The sequence below is a fragment of the Acyrthosiphon pisum genome, unplaced genomic scaffold, assembly GCF_005508785.2.
Source record: "Acyrthosiphon pisum isolate AL4f unplaced genomic scaffold, pea_aphid_22Mar2018_4r6ur Scaffold_21003;HRSCAF=22751, whole genome shotgun sequence".
NCBI classification, from domain to species: domain Eukaryota; kingdom Metazoa; phylum Arthropoda; class Insecta; order Hemiptera; family Aphididae; genus Acyrthosiphon; species Acyrthosiphon pisum.
In genome coordinates, this window is record NW_021770423.1 from 16,095 (window position 1) to 28,523 (window position 12,429).

Genomic DNA, 12,429 nt, shown 5'->3' on the forward strand with positions numbered 1-12,429 from the left:
AAAAATATGTTTGGGTTATCACTCCCAGTGGAGAGGTCCCGGCCTTGGTATACTATTTTATTTGTTAATTTATAAACACATTTATTCTTTTAGATATTTGAAAGTGTTATTCGTTGGGTAAAATATGAATTGGATTCAAGAAACTATATTTTACCCCAATTAATGGAACACGTACGTTTAACATTAACATCGAAGGATTACATATTAAAAAAAAGTAGTTGAGGAACCTCTTATTAAGAATTGTTTAAAATGTAAGTTATTTCTTTAAATATGCTTCGACTCAGAATTAATTTATATTTTATAATATATACATTTATATATAATTTATTAAGGTAATGATTACATTAGTGAGGCATTACATTTTCATAGACTCGAGTCAGGAAATTTTATTCCACAAAACATCCGATATAAACCCAGACATGGAGATAAAGTAATATAATTCTGTTATGATGTATTTATTTTTCCAATATATTTATCAGTTTAAATAAAACAGGTTATTTTAGTTGTTGGTGGATTTTTTACTTTAAAAGTAATAAGATAGGATTTTACGACCCAAAAATGAACCTGTGGCATAATGGACCAACAATGGGAAGAAGCCGTAATAATCCTTGTCTAGCTGTAGTTAGAGATAATTTAGTGTTTGCCGTGGGTGGTTCTACTCATGATTTTAAACCACTTCGGTCTGTTGATGTACTTGACTTATCTGCAGAATCACCGCGTTGGAAACCTAGTGTTGACATGTTACATGAACGACACATTTTTGGAGTTGGTGTAATCGATAACAATCTATATGCCGTAAGTAATGTTGATTTATAATTTTTTTAAGTTTTTTTCTGTTATAAAGTAGAAAAGAATAAATTATATTATACATTTAAGGTCAGCGCACATAATTTTAGTGATCCGGAATTAGCTACTGTAGAAGTATTTGATTGCAATACTCAAGAATGGCGGATGATGTATAAAATGTCTACTAGAAGTTCTGACCCTGGGGTCGGGGTCCTGAATAATCTTTTATATGTGGTAAGCTTATTTTTTTAAATTTTATATTTGATTTGGTATATATTTTTTCAGTAATAATTGTGATTGAAATAAAAAAGTTCTTATGATTTCGAATCAAGGAATATAATATCCGTAAAATATGATATTATACCGATAAATTAAAATTTTAAATTGATAATAGTTAATAAATAATATACGAATATAAAATATATTTTGTTATATACCTTCTCAATAGTTTCTCATCAGTCATCGGCTTAGTTTTTTTATATTTTAGTAAAATATTAGTCATTCATATATTTATCACGGTTGATTGTAAGCTTATAATTAATTTCACTTGTATGTGGTATTTAATTTTATATTGTTTGGACCGAGATATACCAATATACATTATACACAAATATATGCGATAACGGCGAATGTGCGACGGTTATTTAAATCCGCCGCCGCCGCCGCCGCCGCCGCCGCCGTACATCGCAATCGCATTAATAATATGCAATGCAATTAAACACAGTTTTCAGTTCTGCCGGTGCATTAACCTTTGGCATTAACGAGTTAAAAAGTTAAAGATAAGTTAAAAAGTTAATTTAATTTTAACTTTTTAACTTAACTAGTTTCTTTTTATTTTTCATCGACTTAACTGTTAACTTAGTAATTTTTTTTTTTAACTATCGTAAAATTGACGGATTCATTTTTCGTTTTAAGAAGTAATTTAAGTTAATTTATTTTGTTTTTAGTTTTATTTTATTTCACTATTTCAGTCTATTTCGTTTTCATGTCGACAAATATTTATCGTGAATTGTTTAAAGTTAAACATTTATATCATTCGAATCTAACTTATATGGAAATACTGTATAAAGTATAAACACTATAGTATATAATTTAGTTTTGGGTTGGAAAAAAATTAAGTACGCTAGCGATTAATGAACAAATTAATTTTTTTTTAACTTCATAAAAAGTTAACAAAAAATGTGTATTAACTTTTAACTAAATTGAGTTAACCTATAGTTAAATTAACTTTTAACTTTTTGTTATTATCAAAATTTTGTTATTTTATTTTGTTATTTGTTGCTGCATATCAACTTAACTGAGGTAAAAAAGATCATTAACCTGCCCAACCTTGCTATTATTATTGTTTTTCAAACTTTTGTATAAGTACTACACACCGTGTGTCACACTTTCGTTTTGCTAATACGAGATCTATCGGTGGGTCAAAAGGGCTGATTCGAAGTAACTTACAATTATACCATATACTTATATCGGTATATGCTGGGAGTATATTATATCCCAGTTAAAAAGTTATTTTTTTTAACTTTTTAACTTAACTAGTTTAATTTATAGTTGAAATAACTTAGCGTTTCTCAGTTGATTAAAAAAAAATCCATCAAGTTAAAACATTTTTAAATTTTTCGTTTATACGTAAAATATTACTATATCGGTATACAATAAAAATAATCCAATACTATAATAACACAAACATTTCTGTTCTTTTTCTTGATAACATACATTTTGTGTATGTTAATATATTTTATTAAGTTGTAAATTATATATTATGTGAGTTGCAATTATAAATGTTTTTAATAAAATTAATAATTTTAAATTACAAATTGACAATTGTTACGTTTTAATGGTATTAAACATAATATAATATATATGCAGAACATGTACTCATCTTCACGTATTATGACATTCAATTGCTATACGATATAAAAAATTATATTCGTTAAATTATTTTTGAGATGAGTATAGTTTAAGTTAGTAAATAATAGTAAAGCAAAAGTAAAAGGTTATACAGTGTGCATTATGATAAAAGTTCAATAAAATTGGTTATTATAAATTAGAAATTAGAAACTTGAAAGACACATTCACTCTTTATGTAATTAACATACTAGTTAAAAAAAAATAGATTAACTTTTTTTAAACTGAGTTAAGTTAATATTTTTTTCTATATTAACTTTTAACTTATCGAGTTAAATTTATAATTTGTTCACTGTTAACTTTCAACTTATCGATCTCATGTCCTCTTATCTTAACTTAACTTGAGTTAATTATTTTCATTAACTTTGCCACCTTTGGTGTATGGTATAGTAGTGGCGTGCCCAAGCGCATGTTTTATTGTGTTACGAGATCGGCGCAATTTATTCAAATCGAAATTTATTGGTCAATGGTCGACGTGGGACGAACGCCGTTGTTTTTTTTTTTTTGTTCAATTTTACTCATTCTCAATTAAGAATTAGACGACGAACGCCAGACGTGTATGTGGTCAGGTATCGTTAATTATCACTGTATCTTTTGATATATATATATAGGTATTGTCGGCATGTTGTATTATCATTATTTTATGAGAATTATTATTATTGTTATGATGTAAGTATATACTATGTACCGTATGTGTGTGTTATACCTTGCACTGAATATGTGAAATATACTATATTATTACTATTCAAATTATTTGTCTATACTTTATTATTATTATCAAAGCGATTAATCTCAGAGACTAGTAAACGTCGCGGTATATAGTATATCAAGGAGATGTGACACTATTGCCAAACAGATATGTTAGTAATTTACATTGTAATACATTTTTGTAGTCAAAAATAATTGTATTGTATTTATTCAAATTTTCATAAATATGTAATCAATTACTTTCATTTCGAACGCTATGCAGTTATGTTTCTAATCTGCGATTTGTATAATTACATTTTACAGGTAGGAGGTTTCGATATTTCATCACGGCAGGTTTTAGACACTGTCGAATGTTTCGATCCCAGTCTCGATACATGGACACCCGTCGCAAATATGTCTGTAGGACGCAGAAGTGCTGGAGTAGGAGTTTTGGACGGTGTACTGTATGCTGTGGGTGGTAAAGATAGATCAAACATTCTGAGTAGTGTTGAAGCATACAGACCAAGTACAGGAGTTTGGACTACTGTCGCGGCCATGAATTTGCCTCGATCACTTCCAGGTAGCTTATCGTATACGTATAATATATCATAATCCAAAATTTTTTTATGAAACGTTTTCTTTTTTAAAAATATATTTAATTTGACTTTATTTTCAATATAGGAGTAATTGCATTAGACGGTTCTATGTATGTAATCGGTGGATTTGACTGCACTTCTTTAATGAAATATACAGAATGTTACAGCCCCAAAACCAATATCTGGACTAAAGTCACAACGCCAAAATATTTTGCTCACTATACTTCAGGTGGAGTAGCCATTAATAGGCCACGACATATTAAAACTTGTTAACATTCATGATTTGTTTTTTTTTTTATAAAATTTATAAATGTTTTCCTATGTTGTATTATTGTTTTTTAATTGTTTTTTTTATTTGTTTTATATTTTTTAATGTTTTATTAAATGTTTGCGTATTTTATTCTTCATTACAACGAAAATTTGCGAATAATTATTTGTACCTAGCTTAAAACCTATAGTATGTTTAATTTCTGTTATATCTATTCATAGCTAGGAATTAAACCTTTAAATTTAGGTTTATCATAGGTAGTTAATACCATAAAAAAAAATTCTATAAATTGTTGAACTTAACACAATTTTTTTATTCATATTTTTAGTTTGATTTTGGATGAAATTAGAAAGATGTTTAAACGGAAAATATCGATTTTTAGTTATTTAGGTTTAATTTATAAATAACATTTGTGGATACTTGGATTACTTGGATACATTTTTATAAATTGTAAATGTTGATTGATTATTATTAATTAATAATTACTAACATTTTAAAATCGCCATAGTGATCAAAAATAGTGAACTCAAAAACTTGTTTGAGTTTTGATTTTGATAAGTCTACATATTCTGAACAATCTTTTTTACTATTAAGGAATAACGTGAGTGATTCTCAATGAATCATCCTGTACCTATAATCTCCTATTAATTGCGTACGAACAATAATAAAATAACTAAGTGCACAATGACTATTGTTACGCGTATAATTAAGGAAACGTTACAAGGGAATTTGTTGTCTTACAAGTGCGTATCAGAGCATATTTCGCGCCTTTCAAATCACGGTTAGCTTCGTTAGTTTACAAATTAGAGTGGATTGACCTATTATAAAATGTAAAGGTAAGATTATTATTTAGGCAATGTCATAGGATTTTTAATCTATTTTCATTTTAAAGCGAGTTCTAAGTACTTTAAAATTGTAAATTGTTTGCACCGTAAAATTGGGTGACTTCGGGCAAATGAGTTTAATTTGTACAACACTACAATACCATGTTTTTAAAATACGAGTTTAACAAAAATTGAAAACTGGTACTCTACGTTAATATCTATTATAACATTCATAGAAAATAATATTTATTAATGGCATAATGTTATCATACCATATGTTATGGGGAAAATAAAAACTTTTTAAATTTTTAAATTATATAGGTAACTAAAAACAACAGTAGCACAAAAAAAATATACATATTTGATTGTGGTTTTTGGTAATCTATTCGTCAAATTGTCTGTTATAATTAGGGTTAGGATGTTTATGATTTTGCATATTTTTTTAGGTTGTCCAATAGCATCCATTCTTATACAGAAATATGTTTCATGATATCTATACTGAAAATATCAAAATTTTATTTTGCATATAATTGCATATTTTACCATTTTTTTAAGGCATAATTGGTGTTTTTTCTGTTTTTAAGCGCATATTTGACGGTTTTCGATGCAAAATGCTGAAAAACACCGTAATTTTATATATTTTACTGAATCTTATATAAGTTTGATTATCTGTATTTCACATATTATCACTTATTTATTGTTGAGAATTTAATATGGTTATACCTATACGGAGTAAAGGAGTAAAGTAACCTACTTAAATATAATTTTCGATAAGCCTCATCAATTGTCACAGTCAAAACTTATCTAGCAAATCTTAAAACTGCGAGCTATTACAATTTTATCAGATATTTTAACAGAACGTTTAATAATTTATAGTTAGTTTCCGTCTTGTATACAACCGATGTAGAGTACCGTATATTGCACGTGTCGTATTTTGTCGTGAATGTATTTGATTTATTAAATCACTCAGTTATGCCTAAAGTTAAAAGCTCTTGTTCTAACCGACTAAGAGGTTTTATAAAAGAATTTGAAGAGCCCGTCTTAACTACCGATGGTTCAATCCTTTATTGCAAATTATGCGAAGTTAAGGTCGGTAGTGAAGGTCGGCTTACTGTTTAACAGCATATGAACACCGCTAAACATATTCGATTAAGTAAACAAAAATAAAAAAATAAGAAACAACAATTAATATCAAACACAAAAATTTTCAATTTGTCTATAATAATAAATGTTTATTGCATTTTTTGTCCAAAAATTTCTTTATTTTTTAATGCATATTTTTCAAATTTTTCATGGATATTTAGATGATTTTTAGTGCATAAATATCCTAACCCTAGTTATAATTGATATAATATGTGCAAACTGATAAGTTATTTAATCTCACTCTATAGTGTTAAATCGTCTTAATTATTACAAAATATTAAATATGTATTTGATGATGTTAAATATAAAAAAATTACAATATGACCAGAAAAAACCGAAAAATAAAAATTAAATTATAATCCCTCATTTCGATAGAAAAATAATGATTTATTTTTTCAGAATGTTTTTAATAAATTATATTGTATTTGCGATGAATTTGTATGGCGTTATATTTTTAGTTTTAACACGGGGTCCTGGGTAGGCTATTTAGCTGCACCACTGTCGTGGGTTATATTTTTTTCCTGTCTCTCTTGTAGTAACACAATTTATATAATAATTATTATTATACTAATAATATTAAAATTAGTCGCCTCATCAGGTTGTACTGTATATTATTTACTTTTTTTGAAAATACTTTTTTTCGATTAAAGAACAACTACTGTAAATACGATGTGTTTACACAACAGGAAGATGTCAGTCATGGACTCTTGTGTTGTCGCTGATACATGAACGTATATTGAATATTCATATGTATTATAATTTACAATGTTACATTTTAAAAGACTTATATTTTTAATAGTGTTATTTTATATTAAAGAATACATTATAATTTCATTTTTGAAGTTTATAGTTCATAGACGACGGTGGACCTTATTCTTCTTATTCATCTTTTACAGTCCTCGAAGGACTTTCGTTGCCTCTACTACATTTTTCCACGTCGCTCTGTCGATAATGTTCTCTATCGTTAATCATTATGAGCACTTAATTTAGATTTTTGTAGACCCTGTCGATCCAGCGTTGTGTAGGTCAACCTCCAGTTATTTTCCCTGTTGCTGACGTAAATGTTTAGCCATATTTTTTTAATATTATATTATAGGCTATCGACTGCCATGCTCATAGATAATAATATATACATGTATGCGACTTACCATGTATTTAAGTTTGATCGATGTGATTAGCAAACACACAGTCTGAATTTCCCTGTTATCAAACTTTTCCAACGTTTACTAGGTATTATAGAATTTCCTCTACCTAAGTTCGTAGTTTATCGACCAACAAACCATTTCCATCAGGTTTTTTTTCTTTACTTGTATTCTGATTAAATTATATTTTGATCTTATAAATCTAAAATATAATCTTAAACAACACATTTTAACACAATAACTTAATTTTAGTAATTGTTTTAAAAGATTTGTTAGGAGTTAAAGACTAAATCAGTACCATACTACAATCCAAAATTGCCACATTAAGGAAGGTCAAAATTGTTATTAGTAGAGTCGTTAAGTCATTTAAAAATATGATAACGGAGGTTGTATTTAGAAATATGGTACATATAAATAATACATATAAATAATCGTACATATAAATATACATACAAATATAAATACATATAAATAATCGTACATACTATTGGATGTTTAAACAATCTTAAATCTTTTTTTTATTTTTAATAAACCTACAATTCAAGTTTATCATATGAAAACAAAAAACCTAACGGTTTTGGTTATTTTAATTCAATTTAAAAATATTATTCATGGGTATATGACATTTTTAGAGTATATTATTATAAGTTGTACAAAAAATGACTTTTTCAAATGTAATTTTTTTAGTAAAAATGAATATTTTAACCTATTGTTGTACTAGTGCTTAATATCAAAATTAATTAATTTTATCACAATAATTTCATAAAATGTACTTATCAATATTATTCAAGCTAATACATAAGCTTTTTTTGAATATGCAAATAAATAATAATGCTCATTAAATGATACAGATGCATCAAGAACTATAACTAGGTGGCTTAGGTTTTTTTTTATTTTTAAGGATGAGTGAGCTTATTTAAATAGAAGTTATAACAAAAAAAAATATGGTGTCCATTTTTTCTATTATATTGTGCAATCGTCACCTTTATAATTATTTTTCCATTGTGTGCTATTCACCAGACTATTGTTATTATTGTATGCATTATATGCAGTAGTTGCGGCAGTTAAGCACAATAATTTACAAAATTATTGTCTTATTGGCTCGGTTGTTCCAATGTTTTATTGATTAATTTATTATATTATTTAATTGTTGATCCAGGAGATCTAAGTTTATATTATATTTCTTGTGACGCTGTGAATCGTATATTGTTATCCTTATTAGTAAAATACAGCAACAAACATTTACCACTAATCAAATTGTTTTATATAGTTTATAGTTAAATACACACTCTTACACACAACTGCAATTATATAGGTATATTTAATTTTTCATAAAATTCAGAAAATTAATAAAATTCCATTTTATCTAAAATAATTAGATCGTAATAAACGGTAATATACCTACGGCTGGCATCAAGTCAGAGGACGTACTCGCATCATACAAAAATAAAAAAGATATAATATGGAACTTTTTCAAAACTCCATGGTCGTATCACACTCATACAATTATTATTATTAGGTATATCATACCTAACCACTCTTGTTTCGTCCAAATTTGAACTAATAATATCAATAAAAAAAAAATTGTGTTTAGGTATATATTTTAGAGAGTTCTCGGTTACAGAAATTACTTATGAGAACCCTTAATTTAAATTTTCAATTTTTAGCAATAGATAATTAATATATAAAATAATACACTGTACATTTTTAGCTAGGTACAAATCGTTGTTTTCAAATTTGCGTTATAATGGTGAATTGTATATTACGAAGCCTTTTAATAAAACATTCAAAAACTATAAAATAAATAAAACACAATTAAGATACAATATTACAAAATAAGAAAACATTTATATATTGTGTCAAGAAAAATCATGAATGGTAATAACTAATAAGTATTAAAATGTCGAAGACTATTGATGGCTACTACACTTGCCGAACTATGTAAAAAGTCCTGTGACGCTTCAACAATGGTCCAGGTTTTGGTTTCGGGACTGTAAAATTCTGTAGAACGCACAAAAAAAGTGTCGTCAATTCTACCGATGACATACAATAAACCGTTTAATACAACTACTCCTATATTGAAAATCATGTTAAATTCTATATGTTTATAATAAAAAAAATGTTTCATAAAATGATTTTCAATTATTCTACTACAAGTTTCTACCTGCACGTTTTCGAGGCTTATGCATGTCCACAATAGTACTCCAAACTCCTGTACTTGGTCTGTATGCTTCAACACTACTGAGAGTTTTTGATCCATCCTTACCACCCACAGCATACAGTAGACCATCTAAAACCCCTACTCCAACACCTTCCCGACATTTTTGACATTTTAGACATTTTTGCGACTGGTGTCCATGTATCAAGACTGGGATCATAACATTCAACAGTGTCTAAAGCCTGTGATGATTTATCATGTCCTCCTACCTAGAAAATTGAATTGAGGAGTAGCAAACAAATCCTATAATACAATATTATTGCATAGCATTTTTAATTAATGTGATTGAGTACATTTTAATGAAAAGTTGATCAAATACATTAACATAATTTTTTTAACTAAAAAAATGTATTCTTCAATAATTAGTGTATCACATTAAATACGAATTACACAAACTTGCAAATTATTAGAAATTAAAGATCAAGTTTGATAGAATATTATTTAATAAAAAAATTAAGCTAAATTTAATGTTGTAAATGGTTATTTAATAAAGTTTAATTACTTTTATATAATATTATATTGTATTATCATTTTATGACATTAACAATATTGACAACTACTAATAAGTAGTCATATTAAATAAGAATAATAATTGTTATATTATGTTGTGTATAATTTATTATATACAAGAAAAAAATTATATTGGTAGGTTTGTCGATCAATGAAAATGAAATCTCTCTTGAAATTATCAAACCATTTTATTGATACTGAATGTAACAAAATATATTTTACATTAGTATATTATTTACTAATTATTATGAATTAAAATTTTTAATTTATCCATATATTTTATTTTATTGATATTAAATTCCTTGATTCTTTAACAGGAGATTGTTTTTTAGTTATTATAGTGATATGTTTAAAATCATTAAAAATAATATAAGTTTACCGCATATAAAAGATTGTTCAGGACTCCAACCCCAAGGTCGGATCTTGCAGTAGACATACTAGATATTATTCGCCATTCTTGAGTATTGTTGTCAAAAACTTCTGCATTGTCCAATGCCAAATTACTGTTATTATATCCGCCGACCTTAAATGTATTATATAATTTTATAACAGAAATAACGAAAAAACTTATGAATTATAATTCGACATTACTTACGGCATATAGGTAATTATCGATAACACCAACTCCTAAGCAATGTCTTTCAACTAACATCTCAACGCTTTGTTTCCAACAGAGTGATTCTAAAGATAAATCGAGCACATCAACAGAGCTAAGAGGTTCAGTAGCATCATCATCCAAGCCACCCACAGCAAACACTAAATTATCTGTAACCAATGCTGCACAAACTCTATGACGGATTGTATTCATTTTTGGTCCAAAATTCCATTTGTCTATTATTGGGTCGTACCATTTATTACACATAGTTAATTTAGGATCAATTCAACCAATATCTAATAAAACCTGTTGTATTTAAACTAATTAAACTAATAAATATATACGAAAAAGAAATAAATTATAACAGAATTATACTTTATCTCCGTGTCTAGGTTTATTCCGGATGTTTTGTGGAATAAGATCTGAATTCAATATATGAAAATTTAATGCCTCACTAATGTAATATTTACCTTAATAAATTATAAATATGTATAAATATATATACATATATAATAATTAATTTCAAAATATAAATTAATTCCCAGTATAAGTATATTTAAAGAACAAACTTACATTTTAAACAATTTTTAATAAGAGGTTCCTCAACTACATTATTTAATATGTAATTCTTCGATGTTAAAGGTAAACGCACGTGCTCCATTAATTGGGGTAAAATACATTTTTTGGAACCCAATTCATGTTTTACCCAACGAATAACACTTTCAAATACCTTAAACAATAAATATATTTATAAATTAATTAGACTTCATATTACATACTGGGAGGTTACTGGATTTGGAATTCACCAATACTAAAATATAAGCATAATGAATTTTAGTTTGCCTACTTTTTCTTCAGATGGAACTGTAAGTTTATCACTGGAGATCAATTGAATTACTTGGTCCGATGACAACGACAGGAACTCGTCACCACCAATAACTTCTCTAAGAATCAATATATAGCATTAATAAATACAATGATCTTATAGAAAATAGTAAATTATATTTCATACGAAAAGTGTTGTTGAATGTATGATTTTGAACTTGTTAACAATTTTGTACAGCTATATTTATCAGCTATTGTGGTTATACCAATACAATTTGTAGGGCGGAGTTGTGAATTTAAAAAATAACAACATGCCTCTTTTACTTCTTGTAACTGCAAGAGACTCGCTGCTGGTAAAAAAATCTTGAGAAATACAAGACAAACAATTTAAATGATGTGGTTTTATGTAATAAAATTCTATTTTATATATTATTACCTCAACATTTTCTCCAGTGACCAAGATAGCCCCCGAATAAATAAAATTTACCAACAGCTGTAAAGCGGTTGAATCTATTTCTCTCATTACAACAAGATCGTTATTCCTTTCCGAAAATTTGGTGAACATTGCATGGAAATATGGAGTAGCTGATGCTAAAACCACCTTATGTGCGATTATTATATTGCGATCGTCTGTTTCTAGTTTAATATCACAAAATAACTGATCTCTAAAACGAAAAACAATGATTTCTTATATTTATCTGGAATATAAACAGTGTTTTAGATAAAATTACTAGATAAAAATATTTTTAGATAATATATTTATTAATTTGAGATTTAACTTAACTTTTTCCGTTTTTCTATAACTTTTAATAATTATTTGAAATTTAATACAACGTGCATTAAGCCACAATTAGTTCATAAGTCATCATCCAAACTGTGTAATAATGTTTTTATGTTAATATGTATAAAACCGAACAAAATAAATTG

General features: G+C 26.9%; 2 protein-coding genes and 1 long non-coding RNA gene across 3 annotated transcripts in view; 1 reads left to right on the plus strand and 2 right to left on the minus strand.

Moving 5' to 3' along the window:
• LOC100572915 (ring canal kelch homolog) overlaps window positions 1–4,250 on the plus strand; it is a 5,621-nt gene extending 1,371 nt beyond the window's left edge. The window contains exons 5-10 of the mRNA XM_016802877.2: window positions 94–171; window positions 333–430; window positions 504–795; window positions 877–1,020; window positions 3,706–3,961; window positions 4,063–4,250. Of these exons, the coding sequence (XP_016658366.2) occupies window positions 94–171; window positions 333–430; window positions 504–795; window positions 877–1,020; window positions 3,706–3,961; window positions 4,063–4,250 (1,056 nt within the window). The remainder of the gene's footprint in view (window positions 1–93; window positions 172–332; window positions 431–503; window positions 796–876; window positions 1,021–3,705; window positions 3,962–4,062) is intronic.
• A 4,989-nt stretch (window positions 4,251–9,239) lies between these two features.
• LOC100572987 (ring canal kelch homolog) lies at window positions 9,240–10,944 on the minus strand. The gene is made up of 5 exons (XM_008182918.1): window positions 10,678–10,944; window positions 10,462–10,605; window positions 9,782–9,815; window positions 9,519–9,722; window positions 9,240–9,427 (listed from the first exon to the last, which is right to left on the minus strand). The coding sequence occupies exons 1-5, from the start codon at window positions 10,942–10,944 to the stop codon at window positions 9,240–9,242; spliced, it is 837 nt and encodes a 278-aa protein (XP_008181140.1).
• Window positions 10,945–11,046: 102 nt separating this feature from the next.
• Window positions 11,047–12,429, minus strand: part of LOC100568651 — a 73,308-nt gene continuing 71,925 nt past the window's right edge. The window contains exons 5-6 of the long non-coding RNA XR_003840069.1: window positions 11,251–11,407; window positions 11,047–11,099 (exon numbers count right to left, since the gene is read on the minus strand). This is a non-coding gene — a long non-coding RNA (kelch-like protein 3). The remainder of the gene's footprint in view (window positions 11,100–11,250; window positions 11,408–12,429) is intronic.